The sequence below is a fragment of the Pteropus alecto genome, unplaced genomic scaffold (genome assembly GCF_000325575.1).
Source record: "Pteropus alecto unplaced genomic scaffold, ASM32557v1 scaffold260, whole genome shotgun sequence".
NCBI lineage: Eukaryota > Metazoa > Chordata > Mammalia > Chiroptera > Pteropodidae > Pteropus > Pteropus alecto.
In genome coordinates this window covers 57,441-74,696 of record NW_006429595.1, presented here as the reverse complement: position 1 = coordinate 74,696, position 17,256 = coordinate 57,441, and the positions used below count along the sequence as shown (strand labels likewise).

The 17,256-nt window shown below is 40.0% G+C and overlaps 1 protein-coding gene across 1 annotated transcript in view; it reads right to left on the bottom strand.

Annotated features, from left to right (window-relative positions):
* FAM120A (family with sequence similarity 120A) overlaps nt 1-17,256 on the bottom strand; it is a 103,768-nt gene that overhangs the window by 64,592 nt on the left and 21,920 nt on the right. Inside the window, exons 4-5 of the mRNA XM_006903845.3 lie at nt 1,237-1,365; nt 427-523 (exon numbers count right to left, since the gene is read on the bottom strand). Of these exons, the coding sequence (XP_006903907.1) occupies nt 427-523; nt 1,237-1,365 (226 nt within the window). The remainder of the gene's footprint in view (nt 1-426; nt 524-1,236; nt 1,366-17,256) is intronic.

The window sequence follows — 17,256 nt, the reverse complement described above, 5'->3', positions numbered from 1 at the left end:
ATTCTTACATTTCAAATCTTTGAGTTAAATCTGGCCTTTGGCAAAAAAAAAGGCAACAAAAACAGACACACATCCCTGAATTTATGAAGGCATTTGTAGATCTGGAGGGTCTTCTATGTCCTTTGCATATTCTGCAAGAGGACACCTTGGAAACACAGAAATCTCAGCATCACCGCCACCTACAACCTTGGTCCTCATGGCCCTGCTTTTCTCCTCCACTTTCATAAGTCTCTAAAGTTTCCTCTTGATCCTTAATACTTTCCAGGATTACTACTGAGTCTGTCTAGGAGGTTCGGCTACAGTTATTTGTATAACTGCACAAATCTCATCTCAACAGAAACAGCCTACAAAGTTATCAGGTGAATATTTAAATCTCTTTAGATATTGTATGGTCAGCATACATCACAGAGGCCTTGATTTACTTACCTAAGTAGTGTGGTGGGTGAAATGCCACAGGCTTACTAGTCGCTGAATAATATCCAATTGCTCTCTTAAATCGAATAACTTTGTCATCTGTTCTAGACTGAAATAAATGTAGGAAAACCTTTGTAAATTAGCATGCCGCTGGTCATATGTTTCAACATATTTTATAACTCAATACATGAACAATAATCTGTAGCCTTTCAAGCTAGATAAGAGTTTAGAATGACATCAAAATCTTCAAGGAAAATCAATAGAGCAACACGGTTAACACAGAATCTGAAGTGAAAATCAGAGACTTAGGCTCTGGGATGCAGCCCTCAACTTCTCCTGGCCAGGTCCCTGGTGCTGTCAGGAGAGATTTTACTTTCCATGTCCAGCAAGTGGGGCCGTGGTTTTAGAGCCTCAGGGAGCAGAGAAGGAAATCACACAAACTTCACCTCTTTTACTAACTCTGACCTCTTGAATTCCTTACTTTCCATCACCTGAAGGGAAAGATAAGTCAGAGATTCACAGTTCCATTTGACCCCTTCGACACGTCTGTCTTCTTAGTAGAAATCCTATTAAGTTATGATGGAGATTTAAGGAGCAGCAGAGACCTTATCATTTGTCTCTCTCAATCCCTCCTCTGTGCAGGCCAGAGGAGAGGCTAGAGTAATCAGGTGAGATGCTAGCCTAGCCCTCCCCGCCAGCATGAAGACCTGACAGCCAGGCAAGCACTCCTGGACATGGCCAGCCAGCATGTACCTCTCAAGCCCCTTCCAAACCCAGCACACAGCACTGTGCAAACTGCTACCCAGGAGCTTGCATTTCTACCTGAGAATGCTGGAAAACATCTTTAGCTATGGCATCCAAGTCTGAGGTGTCCTGGATGTTGCGGACGTAGTCAGCTACGGCCTTGATCACCACGTCACATGGTGGCAAGACCAGCTGGTGGGCCCGGACCTGAGAAAACAAGCACACGTGTCAACACATTAATTTCAAACACAGGGCTCAGAATTTCCAGGTGGTGTTTCCTTTTAAGGGTCCAGTTATTACCCATCTGTGAGCTCTTGGCCCCAAAATTCTGGTGCTCTGAGGTTTGAATCCTAGGTCTCCCTTTCAGTTGTTGAAAATATAGCCCAGTTAGGTTAAGGAGCATCTGACAGCCTTTCATTACTTCTGAGACCAAGTCTGTGACCTACCCACGATCAGATCCAAGCCTGCGATCCTGCTCCCCGTAAGAGCTGGCACACAGAATGGAGAAGCCTGAGCCCTAGACACTTCCTTTCTTTGAACATTAGCCAGCAAGAGGCTGTGCCAGGCCCAGTTCCACATGCCCGAGTCCACTAAAGAAAGCTAAAGTCAGCTCTGAGGGGGAGGAAACTTGTATCCCTGCCTGATGAGGGACATATCTGGCGAAAGACACATGGGATAAAGTGCAGGAGTATTTTATTGTCCTAGAATAGTTGATAGTAGAAAAAGGTAAGTAAACAGTCTTTTTTTAAAAAAGTTTTGGGCTTTTTAATGAAAACTAAAAAACATATGGGAAAAACAGTCTTAATTTATGATACAATTATAGTTATACCCTTGTTCTTAAAGATGAATCAGGTAATAACTTTGTTTCTAGCAATTAAAAAATAACTGAATGATAGCGCAATGAATGACATCTTTATTTCCTATTTAGTCATGAAGATCATACAAATAAAAAAGTGGGCAAAAAGATCTAAAGGGCTTGTGCCTCCAGAGCTTTGCACTGCTGCTCACTACCTGTGTGAATGTGGTATGTTCCAAGGCAGTCAGCTGACTTCAGGCCAAGCCTGTTACCCTCAATTATTTAGATGGGCTCCATGTCATCGCAGGGTCCTCCAATGTGAAAAGGAGGCAAAAAGCTGGTGTCAGAGACAAAATGTAACGACTCCACCAGCCATTGCTGGCTTTCACAGTAGAGGGAAGGCCATGAGCCAGGGCATGTGGCAACCTCTAGAAACTAAAAAAGGTAGGAAACACTCTCCCTGAGCCTCTAGAAGGACTGTGGTCTTATTGACACATTGATTTCAGCTGTGAGACCCATTTTGGACTTGTGACCTCTAGAACTGCAAGATAATTAATTTCTGTTGTTCTGAGACACCGAATAAAAAAATATAGAAAAAAAAAGAAGAAAATTAGAAAAACTCACCCTAAGCAAATGGAATGGAAGAAACCTTTGGAGAAATAGATATTTACACTTCTAAGTTATTATCATGCAAATTTTCAGATGCACAAGAGTATATTCAATTTCCTTTAAAAAAAAATAGTTTTTTCTTGAAACAATGTTTCCTGTGTCTGAGCAGCTGCTCCCCTCTCCTAGGAAGGTAAATCCCACATGATGAACTGCCGAGGACCACTGCAAGGTCTGTGGATGTGGATCATAAGCACATTCCTAGAAATCTAATTCCCCCATGTAAAAATGAAAAATCTGACACACACCTGCTCCTCAGTGAGGAAGAGCCTGGAACAGAGTGTTCCAGCCAGTCTGAGAGACATGGAAGTTCTGTCTACTCCCCACCTTCGGAGTGTTTACCATTCTCATGGCAGGGCAGGTAGAGGGCCAGCTGGTGGTAGCCCCAGGAATAGGGAGTCAGGACAGAAACCATGAGTGTCCTACACTTGGCTTGGAATACGGCATTTTCACCTCAGTGAGCACATGATAGGAGGATAGGCACAGGGACAGCAGTGCCTGAGGCTCTCTAACTACAGTTGGGGGCTTGTTAGCCACACGTTGTAGCATTCTAAAAGCCTAGGATCACCTATTTACGTAGTACATGATGCTAGAAAGGCTGGTCATTTTATAATGATTTTACACACAGAACAAATAAATGACAATTGACATGGTAAGAACAGAACTTTCTAGATATAAAAAGGCCAAAATAAGAAAAGGGCTTTCCCCCAATGGTGGGGAGCTAGTGGGGTGATACAAGCTGCCTCTCCTAGGGGTGTGCACCCTGACATCAGGACACCACAAAAGACTAGGCAGCTGCCTACTGTCCCACCTACCTCAAGTGAAAATGACAGTTTGTTGCTTTTGTTCCTGTGAATACCCTTCACTACCTTCACTACTCGCCCCCACAACACTGTGGCTAAAATATTCTTGAAGTGAACAATCCTACAATTAAAGAGCACCTAAATTCTTCCGAGTGGCTAATTAAGACCACCATAAACTTGCATCCTTTATAACTTCCCCATGGCCTGGACTTCTTCATACCTACCCACCCCTCATCCTCCCTGCTTCATTCCTAATGTAGCCTTCAAAATCTAACTCAGACTGAACTCCTGTCTTCCTCATCCTCAGGGCAAAATCTGGTGGTAGTGACATGGAGGCCCTGCCCCAGCCCATCTCAGGAAAGCCAGAGTGACAGCATGCAGCATCACAGGGCACACATGGAGGGCCTCGCTAGACATGAGAGGCTTTAACTTAGGAAGAATGAGCACATGAAATAATTCCTAAAACTTAGATGGTACTAAATTTTACCAAAAGATTTACCATAGAATTCCATTTAGTAGTTAAAGACTCCTGGTATATTTAAGTATGGATATGTTTACAAACATCCAATTTATTAAACTTTTGACACTTTTAATAACTTTTAATTTGTACTTTCTCTTAAAGCCTTGCCATGGGGTGTATATTGGGGACTTCACACATTCCTATTAGAAACTGAATGGCAACAGAACCAATTAAATGGGGAAAGAAAAAAAACCCTAAAAATCCTGGCCACTTTAAATATGACTCCTTGTATCTTTACACACATCCTACATTCATGAAAGTATTTATGTACATTCTTTAAACTGGAAAAAAGAAAAAAAAAAAACGCATTGAGACTTGTTGACCCACAAAAAGTGCCACCACCTTTATGTTGCTTCCCAAAGATACTCCAGAATAGCATCTGGCTCATCCCATTGTAGCAGAAGCTACACAGGAGAGTTAGAGTAACCTGTCCTTGTCTATTCATAAAAACAAAATTAACACTCAAACCAAATAAACGAAGTATTTGCTGCTTCAAGATGGGCTTCAAAATATTTTAATGAGAGTCCCATTTCTTCTCTTTTCTTTTCTTTGAGAAGTTTTGTTTTTATTTTATCTCAAAAGTTTAAAGTTAGGAAAAACCAACAGTCAAATAAATTGCAACATATCTAAATTAGAGTTGGAAACATATATATTTTCTATCTCCAAGGATAGAAAGTAAATTCTGTTTAATTAAAAAGCAAATATTTACGATCAACTGCCTTTTTATGTCTTTTTATGTCGTTTTGTAGCAATTTCAGTAATTGTTAGTTACTTGCTTTACAAGTAAAGAAACAAAAATTTGGAGCTGGAAAAGATCTCCAAGACATTGTGTAAACTTATCCATTTGCTTCCAGGAAGAATAATTAAATAATAAATAGATACTGTTTGTGTAGAAATTGATGCTAACTGCCTCCACACAAAATATCCCCTCATGTGAAATATTTCCCCTAATTTTTATCTTTCTCTCAATTTCCTATTTCCTACTGAAAAATGTACAGTGCTAACCCCTACAGGCTGCGGACAGGAGAGAATGATGTGGAAGGTACTCAGTGAGGGCAGGTCTACCCAGGATTTGGCCCATGCTGCTTGTCCTTCCACCTCTATCGGCCTTGCCACTGTCAAATCAGGATCCCTAAGCCAGCAAGCGCCCCCCTTTGCCACTGATGACAATCCCCTGTTCTGTTTGCCACTCCTCACAGCTTCTACTTTGTATTTAATTATAAACCCCTGAGGAGTCCCAAGGCTGGATTGGGGCTCAAGTCCAGGGCGCATCTGCCTACAGCACCTGGCTGACCACTCTCCCAGGCCTGCTCAGACAACCGCCACATTTCTGCCCCAGCCAAGCAGTGTGGGCCTCAGATGTCTCCAAGCAGAGGGACACAAGTGCTAATCACCTGAACAAGAGGAAGGTATGGCCATGTATCCACAGCTCCAGTGCTGGGTAGAAATAACCCCAAGTGGTATGAGCACAGGGTAGACCCACATTGCAGGAACTCAAAAGAGTCTTCAGAAGCCCCACCACACAGACTCTCAAAGAGATATCCACAGGCAGTCTGCACTGCAGCCAGTGCCAGCTACCAGAGGCAGAGAGAACCTCTGATTCTTTAGAGTCCCTATGCATTATTTCAGCAACTCAAGGAGTACTGTGCAGGACCTAAGAAACATCTACATTATAAGAAAGTGTTAAACTCAAAGATAATCTCTTTCACATTCCTAAAAGCAAAATAATGAAGGGTCCCTGAAAAAAGCAAACAATTTTTACTATTTTCTAGGATTTTACTGCTTATAATCTTGTCTCATCTTGGTTATACTTTAAAAAACAAATATTTTTCTATGGCCGTGAATTCATTTAAATAGCACAAAGTAGTTACCATATTATATTATATTTAAACTCAAATTACCCACCATTCCACAGTGGCAAAGGATTCAATTAAAATCCAAGATTCTCTTTCAGGTGATATGTTGATTAAAACTCTCCTAAGCTTTAAAAAATGTGCCACTAGAAAGGAGAATCTGAAAGGGTCTTAACTTTCACATGATGGAAATGAAATGTTTCTAATAAAATGGCAGGTGTCCCATCAGAGGCGAGAAGATCACTTCCTCGGTAGATGCCCAGGGTCTGCATGCATACAGCATGTGCTGGCTCACAGAAGGAAATGCATTCAACAGATGTGGTGGTTTATTATAGACTTGGGAGAAATCCAGACATTGCATTTTTGTTGTATAATGCATGGACATACTATAGACAAGAAGACCTGTGATTTTGTTTTAACTAGCCATTTATTTCAAGAGGTCAAACCAATGTACTATGTATGTATGGTCCATTATTTTATAGACCCTGTTCCAGTTCCAAGTGGTTTCAAAACCCCATTCGGAACGTTTTTGTTTAAGACAAAGAAGCATTTTCCAAATCTACAGGTGCTGAAAAAAACTTTTCCTCTCTTTTAAAGATATTCTTGTTCAAAATTTTTTTCACTTCTTTACCCCTTTAAAACCTTACATTAGTGCACTAACAGGAGCCTGAACCTATCCTCACTGTTCTATGCCTGTCACTCTGTGAACATCTGTGTTGCATCTTTAGGAAAAGAATGTCGGTATCAGGTTTGCCACATGATTTAGATGAATAACAGTTTCTTAATACAAAAGTTAGCCACCACCCCACACACACCCAAGAAACTAAAAGCCAATTAAACTCTGTCGTAGATGTGTGTGCATATATAATATAATGTCAGGCTAAACAGTGCTCGTAGCCTGAGAAAAGCTATAAAGTATTACTTATTTCTCAAATAATCCTCATCCTATGTATTTTCCCTCATACAGAGTATATGATTTGTGGCCACTAAAATCTTTTTCTTTATACTGGCAGAAATTTGAAATCTTCGGATGTTCAGGAAACTCAAAGCCACAAATGAAGCCCCTGAAACAGCAAACTGCATCCTTGCTCACTAGACTGTGTGTGAGGGGTGAAGTCTGTGTAGAGGGTAACTTCACAGGTCGCGACAATTCATTACGGATCATTTTTTGCCAACAGTAAGTGACGTAAACATCTGATTTTAGTAAAAATATTTATGAAGTACATTTTTAAATGCTGTCTAGACTGATGCTGGAGTAGAGAAGATGGGTGCATTTAGGTGGATTATGTTTTATTTTACAGCATATTAATTCATAGTAGACAATAATTTGTGACTTAAAATATTTTCTTTAAAAAGATCTTTAAAAATTTAACAATGTTAGAAATCCAAATACTTGAAAGAATGAAGCAAAGTTAAAAATAAACATGCAAAATGTAAAAACAGATTCATGTTTGCTTTGTTTGAATAGTACTGTAGTTATAAAACAATTCTCTTGCTGCCAATTATGACCTCCTAAGTATGTCGAAGTTCTCTGGTATTTTATTTTGCTTTATAGTGTGCTGTCAGGGATTAAGTAATAGTATCTACATTTTCAAAAAGTTTTATAAGCAGTATTTATATATTATAAAAAATTGCTATCACTTTGATTAGTCTGAACTAAATTCTGACTAAGAAAACAAGAACAAAAAAACCCTTGATGATCTCTCCCAACTGCATCCAAACTTCATATAAATGTTATCCGTACATCATGTACATTTCCACAAGTGCTAAGGTTGTTTAATTTCTTATCATCTAAAGACTAACTACTCAATACGAAGTTATAGGACGACAATAAGGACAGTACAGAATCCCAAAGCATGAATACTACAGTCACTCTCAGTCTTCTGCATGTTTATATGCAGTACATCTGGTTTGATCTCTAAAGTCCACTTGGTCACTCAATCCCTATGGAGTTTGTGTGCTAATGAAATGCCATGCAAAATGATTTGAGATTACTGGTGCTGCTACTCCCAAGCTATCTTTTGGCAGCCCATTTAAACGCAAATGAATACAAACATGAGTTTCACATAATGTCACGGCTGAAGGAGAAGAACCTGATCCACTTCACTGTCACTCAGAAACAGCAAAGTTTGATGATTATAAATACTCTGAAACTTAGCAACTTCAGATAAGGAAATAAGAAACCTGATTTGGTCAACATTCGCTCCTGTGCTAAAAAACAAGAATGTGCAGCAGCTCCCTGGCATCTTACTTCAGGAAGCTCACATTCTTGTTGTCAAAAAGCCAAGGAAAGAAAGAGGCTTCCACATCATCCCCAGTGGCAGTGGTTCTCAGGTCAGTCTCAAAGTCAGACCAAACCAAGCTGTGCAAAGAGCTCTTCCAGCTCTAAAACCACGCCCCAAGGCTTGGTGTTTTCTACTAAGAAGTTAAGAGTGAGGAAAACCTTTAAACACCACAGCTGTTAGGTAACCACCGACGGCTATACCCTTGAGACTCTTAAGTTATGAATGATACCAATATTACATACATTCACCTAAATAAAGCTATGAAAAGACTGCTAAAATGGAATTAAGCACAAATAGTGCTAAATGCAATCATAGCTCTGCAGGTAGAAACCGCTATGCACATACACTGAAGTATTTCACAGAAAATTTAAAGTATTTAACATAATAAAACTGAGCAAAGAGAAGTTCTCATCACATTTTCTGAGCAAGGAGCACCAGCAGACCCTGATGGAAAGGTGGGTGAGCTTGGGCTCCCTCCTGTAGGGGTATCTGCATCCAGCTAGGGCTGCAGTGTCCTGTGGTTGTGTTCCTCTCCTGAGGGAATATTCTATTATTTTTGAGTGTTATGTGCCAGACACTGCCCTCGGCATGCATCGCTTCATTTAATCCTCACGAAGTCACCAGGAGGTGCACTCTGAGTGTTCTCATTTGACAGAGGAACTAGTTACTAAGGCACTCATAGGAGACAATCACGTGAGTAGCTGGGCCATAATCTAAACCTACAGACTGCACACTTGGCCACTGCACTCTTATCTTCTAAATTATGCATCTTTTAGTGTTGAAATGTCCTTTTCTAGGAAATAATGGTAGATGGTGAGTTTATTTTTCTTCTAATATTCTTATTTAGAACAATTAAAAGTTGGCAACAGGACAGTAGTCCTCCCGACTTAAAAAACAAAACAAAACAAAACAAAAAACAGATCCACGAAACCCAAACCCCTACTGTCTAAGAAGGAAGTCTGAAAAAGACTGTCAATGGGTATGAAGTCAGGCCTGAATGTCAGAAATACGGAAAATGAGCATAAGAGCAGAAAACCATACACAGCCTCTGGGACAACACTGGTGTGGTTGGGAAGGAGAGGATGAGCAAATCAGGGAAGGTGAGAGTAACTGCAGGGAGAGAAAGAATCCAAGATAATCCCCAAATTCTAAAACCTTGGATGATTGCAGGCACAATGGTACCACTAGCTGAGAAACAAAGCACAGAAGGATAAATTCATTTAGAAATGACCTTTCTAAATTAGAAATGGCAAATCTGGGGCACAGGTGGAACGCCCACGTAGAAAAGCTTGGTGAACAGTGGAATGCACCCTGCAGTTGAGGAAAGGGGTTTCGCTGGGAGAAGTATACTGGAAACACAGACGTGGTAGTTGAGATGTGCCAGAAAGAAAACACAAGCGCTGCAGCAAGGTACTGGTGGACCCTGTGATACACACACAACCAGAAGCAGCCAGCTCACATGGGAGTTAAGGAAGGAATGAGGCACATGATGGACAGAGAACAGTGCTAGGGTGTGGGAAGCAAGGCAGAGAGAGAAGAGCAGGACAGCTGACAGTCCCAAGTGCCCCGGGAGGCTGAAAGCCATTCTTCAAACCTGTTAACCGAGTCATCAGCAGCATTGGACAAAGGCTCACTGGAGTGGCCCAAATTCAGTGCAGGGGTTAAGCTGTTGGAGACATTACAGGAGACCACCCTCAGTGGAAAAGACAGGACTGAATTTACAAATTGAAGACCAACTGCAGAGAAAAGGGGGCTGGCCACACAGGAGAAAAGGGGCTGCCATGATGAAGAGCACAGGGGGTCCCTGAGTGCGTTCCAGAATGGCTCCAGAATGTCAGGATAGGCTAGTCTCTGGCTGGAAAAATGGGTATGGATGAAGAAGAATGCAGACAGGGAACAAGAAGCTGAAGAAGGTCTCACTATCCTCGGATAAAAGATCTGTGCCAGAAAGCAGTGTGCAACTGAAGAGAGACCTGAAGAGAATAACAACTTTAAGACAGATGAAAAGGGGAGTAAAGAGATTAACTGCTGACACTGATAGCCTGGTTCAAGTCTGAGATCATAATTTTATAAATCATTGTTATTGAGATATTTTACATGCAAGAAAATCCATCAATTTTAAGCACACAATTCATCGAGTTCTGACAAAGGCATACATTAGTGTGACCACCACCACAATCATGAAATATTATGTTCCCATCATCCCAAGTAGTTCCTTGTGCTCCTTCCATTCCCAGCCCCAGGGAACCACTAATCTGCTATCACTAAAGTTCTGCCTTTTCCAGGGTTTTACTTAAAAGCATTTCTAGATATTTCCTTTCTGTTTGACTTTTCACTTAAGATAATGCTTTTGAAATTCATACATAGTGCAAGACAAGCAGGTAGTTCCTATCACCGCTATCGGCATTTCACAGTATGACTGTCTGACAGTTTATTCATCCACTCATCAGCTGACAGACATATGGCTTCGTTTATTTGAGGCTACAATTAATAAAGCTACTAGGACACTCAGGTTCAAGTCTTGTGTGAACAGATGATTTCATTTCTCATGAGTAAATGCCCGGGAATAGGCCTGCTGGATTATATGGTTGGTGTACACTGAATTTTGTTAAGAACTGCCAGACTCTTTTCAAAGTGACCATTCTACTTACCACCAGCACAATCTGAGAGCTGCGAGTATTGATACCTCCCAACACGGGGCATCATCAGTCTCATCATTTGGCCCATTCTAGTGGTCACAGTGCATCTGTGGCTTTAACTTGCATTCTCTAATGACACAGAAATTTCTCTCAGTATGCTTATTGAACATTCTGCAAAACGTCTGTTCGAAACCTTCCCTCATCTGTTTTTGTTGGGTTATATCTTCTTAATGTGCTGTCCTTTACACATTCTGGATACAAGTCCCCAACCACAGATACATTCTGCAAACGGCTCCTCTCACTCTGTTGCTTGCTTTCCATTCTCTTAACGAGAAATCTTTGCCTAACTCAAGTCAAAAAGATGTTCTCTTTAATTTTCTTTCAGAGTTAATTTTTATATTCTTATTTTTACATTTAGATATGCAATTATTGTAAAAACTATCCTTTCCCCATTTAGTTACCCTGGGATTTCTGGCAAAAATAACTGACCACGTATGTGTCGATTTATTTCTGGACTCAATTTGACTTCACTGAGCTTACATGAGTACTCTTATGTCAGTACCACATTGAGTTGATTATTATAGTTTAAAATGAGTCTTGAAATTAGGTAACATTAAGTCCTAAAACTCTGTTCTTCCTTTTCAACATTTTTGTTGCTATTCTAGGTCCTTGCAATTTGTGGGAATTTTAAAGTCAGTTTTTCAATTTCTACCAAAAAAAAAGCTTGCTGGGATTTTGATTAAGATGTAGTAAAGATGCAGTAAATCTATATAACAAATAGATGTAACAAATTCATATGGTCTTTTGATTCATGAACACAGTACCCCTCTACATTTATTAAGCTCCATCTTTAACTTAGACCATAAATTTGCAATGGCGTCCATCAGTTCAGCTGTTTGCTGCAGACATGTTTACTATAGCACCTATCTAGGGTGGAGGGGTTTGTTGGGCAGATAAGAAGGAAGAAGGAACAAGGAACAAGAAAGAGTAATACTGGTACAACCAGTTCAAGGTGACCTACCAGGAGGTCCAGGCTGGCTAGAGAAGGAGAAACTGTGAGAAAGTGGGCAAAGGGCTCTGCAGAGGGCCAAAAACCAAAGTGTCAGCTCGTGAGACTATTAAAGGTAGAAGGCAACAGTAGCAGAGGGGAGAAGAGATAATAAAGGTTAAGACAGGAAACAAAGCTTTTCTGGGAGAAGACCCAGTACATGACTCTGGGCCTAGAAGTCCATAGTACAGTAGAGGGCAGACCACTGAAGTTAAGAGAGACAAAGAACATGTCGTCTGCGGGCAAGCTCCAGCATACTGAATTTACAGAGGATTCTGGAAGGCAATGGGGAAAGACTGATAAGGTCACCAAAGCTTTAAAAGTGACTGAGTGGAGTGACTAGGAGCAGTAAAAGGCGATCCATTTAAATGGCCTAAGTCTTGAAAGAGTTATCAAAAGGATCCCCTCAAGAGAGTAGAGACAACCGCAGAAGTAGAGAAAGTATGTGCAAATCATGTATACATAGATTCATGATATATTTAAAAAAAAACTTTTACAACTCAGTAATAAAAAGACAACCCGACTTAAAAATAGACAAGGGATCTGAATAGACACTTATCCAATGAAGACATATAAATGGCCAGTGAGCGAAAGGAAAGAGGCTCAACATCACCAGTCATCAGAGACATGCAAACCAAACCATAGCACACCACCAGAATGGCTAAACACAAAACAACAGACAATAACAAGTGCTGGTGAGAAATCAGAGTCCTTACACAGTGCTGGGAGGAATTGTAAACTGTGTAACCGCTGTGGAAAACAATCTGGTAGTTCCTCAAAAAGTTAAGCACAGAGTTACTACTTAATCAGCAATTCCAGTCCTAAGTATATACCTGCAAGAAATGAAAACATGGTCCACACAAAGATTTGCACACAAATATTCGCAGTAGCCAAAAGGTGGAAACAACCTGAATGTCCAATCACTTGATGGATTAACTGTGGTAGGTATATCTATACGGTGGAATATTATTTGGCCATAAAAAGGAATGAAGTGCTAATACATGTTACAACATGGATGAACCTTGAAAGCATGCTCACTAAAGAAGCCAAACACAAGAGATCACATAATTCTACTTATATAAAATGTCCAGAAGAGGCAGAGAGAGAAATTAGATTAGTGACTGCCAAAGAGCATGGGAGGGAAAAAAGTGGGGAGTGATTGCCAACGGGCACAGGGTTTCTTTCTGGGGTGATGAAATATTCTATAATTAGATAGTGATGACGGCTGCATAGCTCTGTGAAACTAAAAACACTAAATTGTATACTTTAAAGGGGTAGATTTTATGGTACGTGAATTATATCTCAATAAAGCTGTTACTAAAAAAAAGAAAAGAAAAAAGAGCTTTCTAACCAAGAATGGTAGTTTTAGAAGTAATTGGCTGGCAAGTCTCAACTCTGTCACATGTCCTTCTGGTCTCAGATTTGTATGGTCTCAAGAAGTGATGTCTCTGGGCGAGCTGCCTCAGAGTGTTTGGTGTACAGAGCCCACTGACTGGCAAGTCTTGGGCAAGGCATGAGGTCGAAAAAACGCCACGAGACCCACATTTTCAATAGGAGCGATCTCTTCCTGTCATTAGTGATGAAAAAGGAATAGTTACAGACAGTGTGGAGGTTCTGGACCCACGGCGAGAGAATATACTGGAAAATGTGCACTTATTTTTAAAACTAAGAATATGCTGCTTATTTATCATAAAACTAGAAGATTCCAAGTCATGGGAAGACACACAGAGAGCAGAAGTGCCATTAGTAAGCTTCCCTTTGTTTCCTTGATCTCCACCAAGGCATCGGAAGTCGGGCACTAATAAACACTGTATTTTTCAGTATCCCCTTGCTGACCTCGGTTTTGCTCTTTCTGAACAGCCATGCATTCCAGCTCACTCAGGAAGAATTCTGCTGGCAGGCCCAATCTCTCGTGGGAGGAGCTGAGCTGAAATCGATCCTGTAATAATTAGGAAGCACAATTCCCTCCCAAGACACTGCCCCTTTCCTAGCAATGTGACATGGGAACCCTCCCACCCCCAACCTGTAAAACAGAGAGAAAAGCTATTCTTGAGTCCCAAGCATTCCAGCAGATTCCTTGGAATTTCAAACTTTCCACCTTCACTTGAGAACCAACTGAGAACAAGGAAGGAAGCACTGATGGAAAGACATAAACAAGTAAAAATCTTGCAAGTTCTATTTTGTTTTCCATTTAAGGATTCCACATATAAATTTAAAATGAGCAAAGAATGAAACTTCTTACTAAAAACAGGTTTCCATGACCTAAAAACTGAGAGTCCAGTATAGTGAATCTGTGCACTAAAGTTCCACAGAGACCATTAAGAATGTGCAGCTAATGTGCATGATGATGGTGACATTTTAATGATAAATAGGATGTACATTTTAAAAAAACATTGGAGAATCAAATAGCAAGCTGTTAAAAGTGGTTATCTTCCAGGATTGGTATTCTAAGTAGCTCTCATATCCATATTGTTAATGCTTGATTTCTCTCAACCTTCCAGGCCCCTAACATTATTTTCTCTAGAGCACAAAACATCCTCGGATTTGAAAGTGCTGCTTAGCTCTTATAAAAGTATAGGATGACTTCTTGAGAAGGGAGTATATTGAGTTAATGTCAATTAACACTAATGTGGAAGCAGGAATTCCTTATTTGAAAGGTCCACAGTGACCAAACCGCCACCTCCTACAATGCTTTAAAAGATAGAACAGAATAAATGAAGCCCATCTTTCTATTTATGTATAATTTATATCCAACTTACTTTCAAAAAGAATTCCAGAGAGGATCTGATGGCCTACCTCACCCTAGTAAGGTTGCACAGTATGTCAGATATGCCACAGAACCTCAAAGTACCTGAAATTATGCTGCTCTTCTCTCTAGAAGCTGGCTCCAAATATGATGTGAAACCCAGTCAGGGCCCAAGCACAGTGGGTATGAGGACCATGGACTGGCTAGATGATGGGTAGCAGGTACAGCTGCCACCCACATACCTCATCAGGAAAGCTGAGAGGGAGAACCTCCTCCGAGCCAGCGCTTCATCCCAAGGCTGATCACGAGCCCTGCCATGTGCCCCAACCTTATCCTTATAGCCATTCTACGTTCCTGGGGACCCTGACATACTACTCTCCCAGAACCAGCCTGGGTTCTTCTTCCCCCAGGTCGAAGGTTACACTGTCCATAAAAGACACCTGTAAAAAAGACTACTCAGTGACTTTTGGTGGCAGACAGTAATATATTAAAAAATATAAGGTTAGGGATATTTGGGGTAAAAATTTACATAAATTTAAAACAAAGTATTCCTGGTGTGCCCTGATAGATTGCTCTGGTATCCAGATGCCTGAGAGAAAGATAATGCCAGTAAACAGTGGTGACTAAACACTCAGTGGATCGGACAGTAGAGTTGTAAACACTACAGAATATTTAAATCATAAAGAGAGATGTGCAAAGGCTGAGATTCGGATGAAGCTCTGAGAAGAAGCAGAAGCAAGGGAGCTTTGGAAGAAGCATGTTAATTGGCCAAACAGTGGGATAGGCCTAGACTGGACTGATGGGCTGGGCTGGGCTGGGCTGGGGAGTCTCCTCTACCTACTCATCACAATTGGGCAGTGGTGTCGGGAGAGCAATACAGAGACAGAATAAGTGTACAGGAGAATGACCCTGGCAGGAGGTCTGGGGAGGAGAAAAGCCTACATAAAACTTGCAAGGTAGTTTGTCCAATACAAAGGAGATGGCAGAGAGGACTCCATGGTAGGATGCTCCGAACTGATTAGATGAGTTCGTACAACACCAACCCTTTGTGAAAAAATAATCTAGTAAATATGACTTTGGCAAAATGCTACAAATATAGTAGGATAAAAAGAACAGATTAAAGAAGATTTGAACTTGGGGATGCAAAAACAGATATCCTTAAAAGCTATATATACAACATACTGTGTTAAAAAGGACTAATACAAAGCATGAGAAAGTTCCATAAGCAGCAACTAACCAAATTTTCAAAAGATGTAGTTTCATAACCAGGAAAAAGGAGAGACTAAAGAGCACATCGGATGCAGACAATACAGCAGTAATGTTCATGGAGAAAAAAATCATCACATTAAATTTCTCATCATCTATGTTAAGATGACTAAAATGATGTTCCTCACAGAAGATGTATATAAAAGGTCAAAACATAAAAGTTTTATAATTTTTAAATTCAAAGCCAGATATGCTTGCATTTTATAATATGACTAAAAACCCTACAACTTATCAAGTCACTGAAAAATTATTTTGGATTGCTTCTCTATTACACCATAAAAACACCCAGCTAACATTTAACATACACATGATGGTAATGCATAAAACTTGATTGGATCCTTATTTTTTAAAAAACAAATAATGCTATAAATGACTTTTAGGGAATAACTGGAATAATTCGAATATGAACTTAAAAAATTAAATGACATTAGGGAATTATTGCTAATTAGGTTGATGTGATAATAGTAATAGGAATAAGAAATTATCCTTATTTTTAGGTGGTGGTGATATAAAAAGTTTTCATAGGTGAAGTATCTGAATAACACCTCCAAAAGTTGAATTAAAAAACAAACCCTTCACAGCAAAATGTACTGGATATATTGATAGACATTTTCTATTTTAACCTTTTACATGTTAAATATTTTTCTTGCCAAAAAAATTAGGGAAAACACAGGACAATGATGTTGATGACCTGACAACAGATTTAGTTTTCCAAAAATTCTTCAAACAGCTCTTCACTTCTAATTTCTGACACATGAAGCAAAGCCAGCTCAGTTTAGATTATGCATATGGTCTGGGATCCTGAGAGCCTCTCACCCCACTATACAAAACTACAAAAACCTTGTAAGAAACAAGTCTTTGTTTTGTCTCAACTTAGAAAAGCATACAGCTTAACAAACCTAATGAGCAAAATACCTTTAAGGCCACCTGATTTCAGACTGTACTTTTCCCAATCTGTTAAATGCTAATGGATCACCAAGAATTTAGAAGTAAGATTACAAATGTGTAGCACTTCATAAATGAAAACAGCAAACAAAAAGCTTTTCTCCTTAAAGGACAAAAAAGCAAAAGAAAACAAGTCATTTCTAATAAAAAGAGAAAGACTGACTTTTGAACAGCAGTGAAAACCCCCATACCAAGAAATATTGGAATAAAAATGAAAATATTATGACATAGTAGTAAGAGGTGGGACAGAAAGGAGGTTCTCGGGTGGTAAAGAACAAGATGAGAGTCAGGAAAGACATTCCACTTGCACTTTCAGCTCTCATTTAAAAAGCAAAAACTCCAGTATGAAATTAACCACCAATTAAAACAGTTTAAAGATGGAAGGTAATTCTGAGAGAACTCAGACTTTTACAGGAAAAAGTGCCTTTGGAAACCATTCCGTGCAACCTCCCCTTCACTACAAGGAATTAAGGGCCAGGCTGCCAAGCCAGTCTACATCCCAACTTCCCAATTCCCCGCCTAAGAAACTGC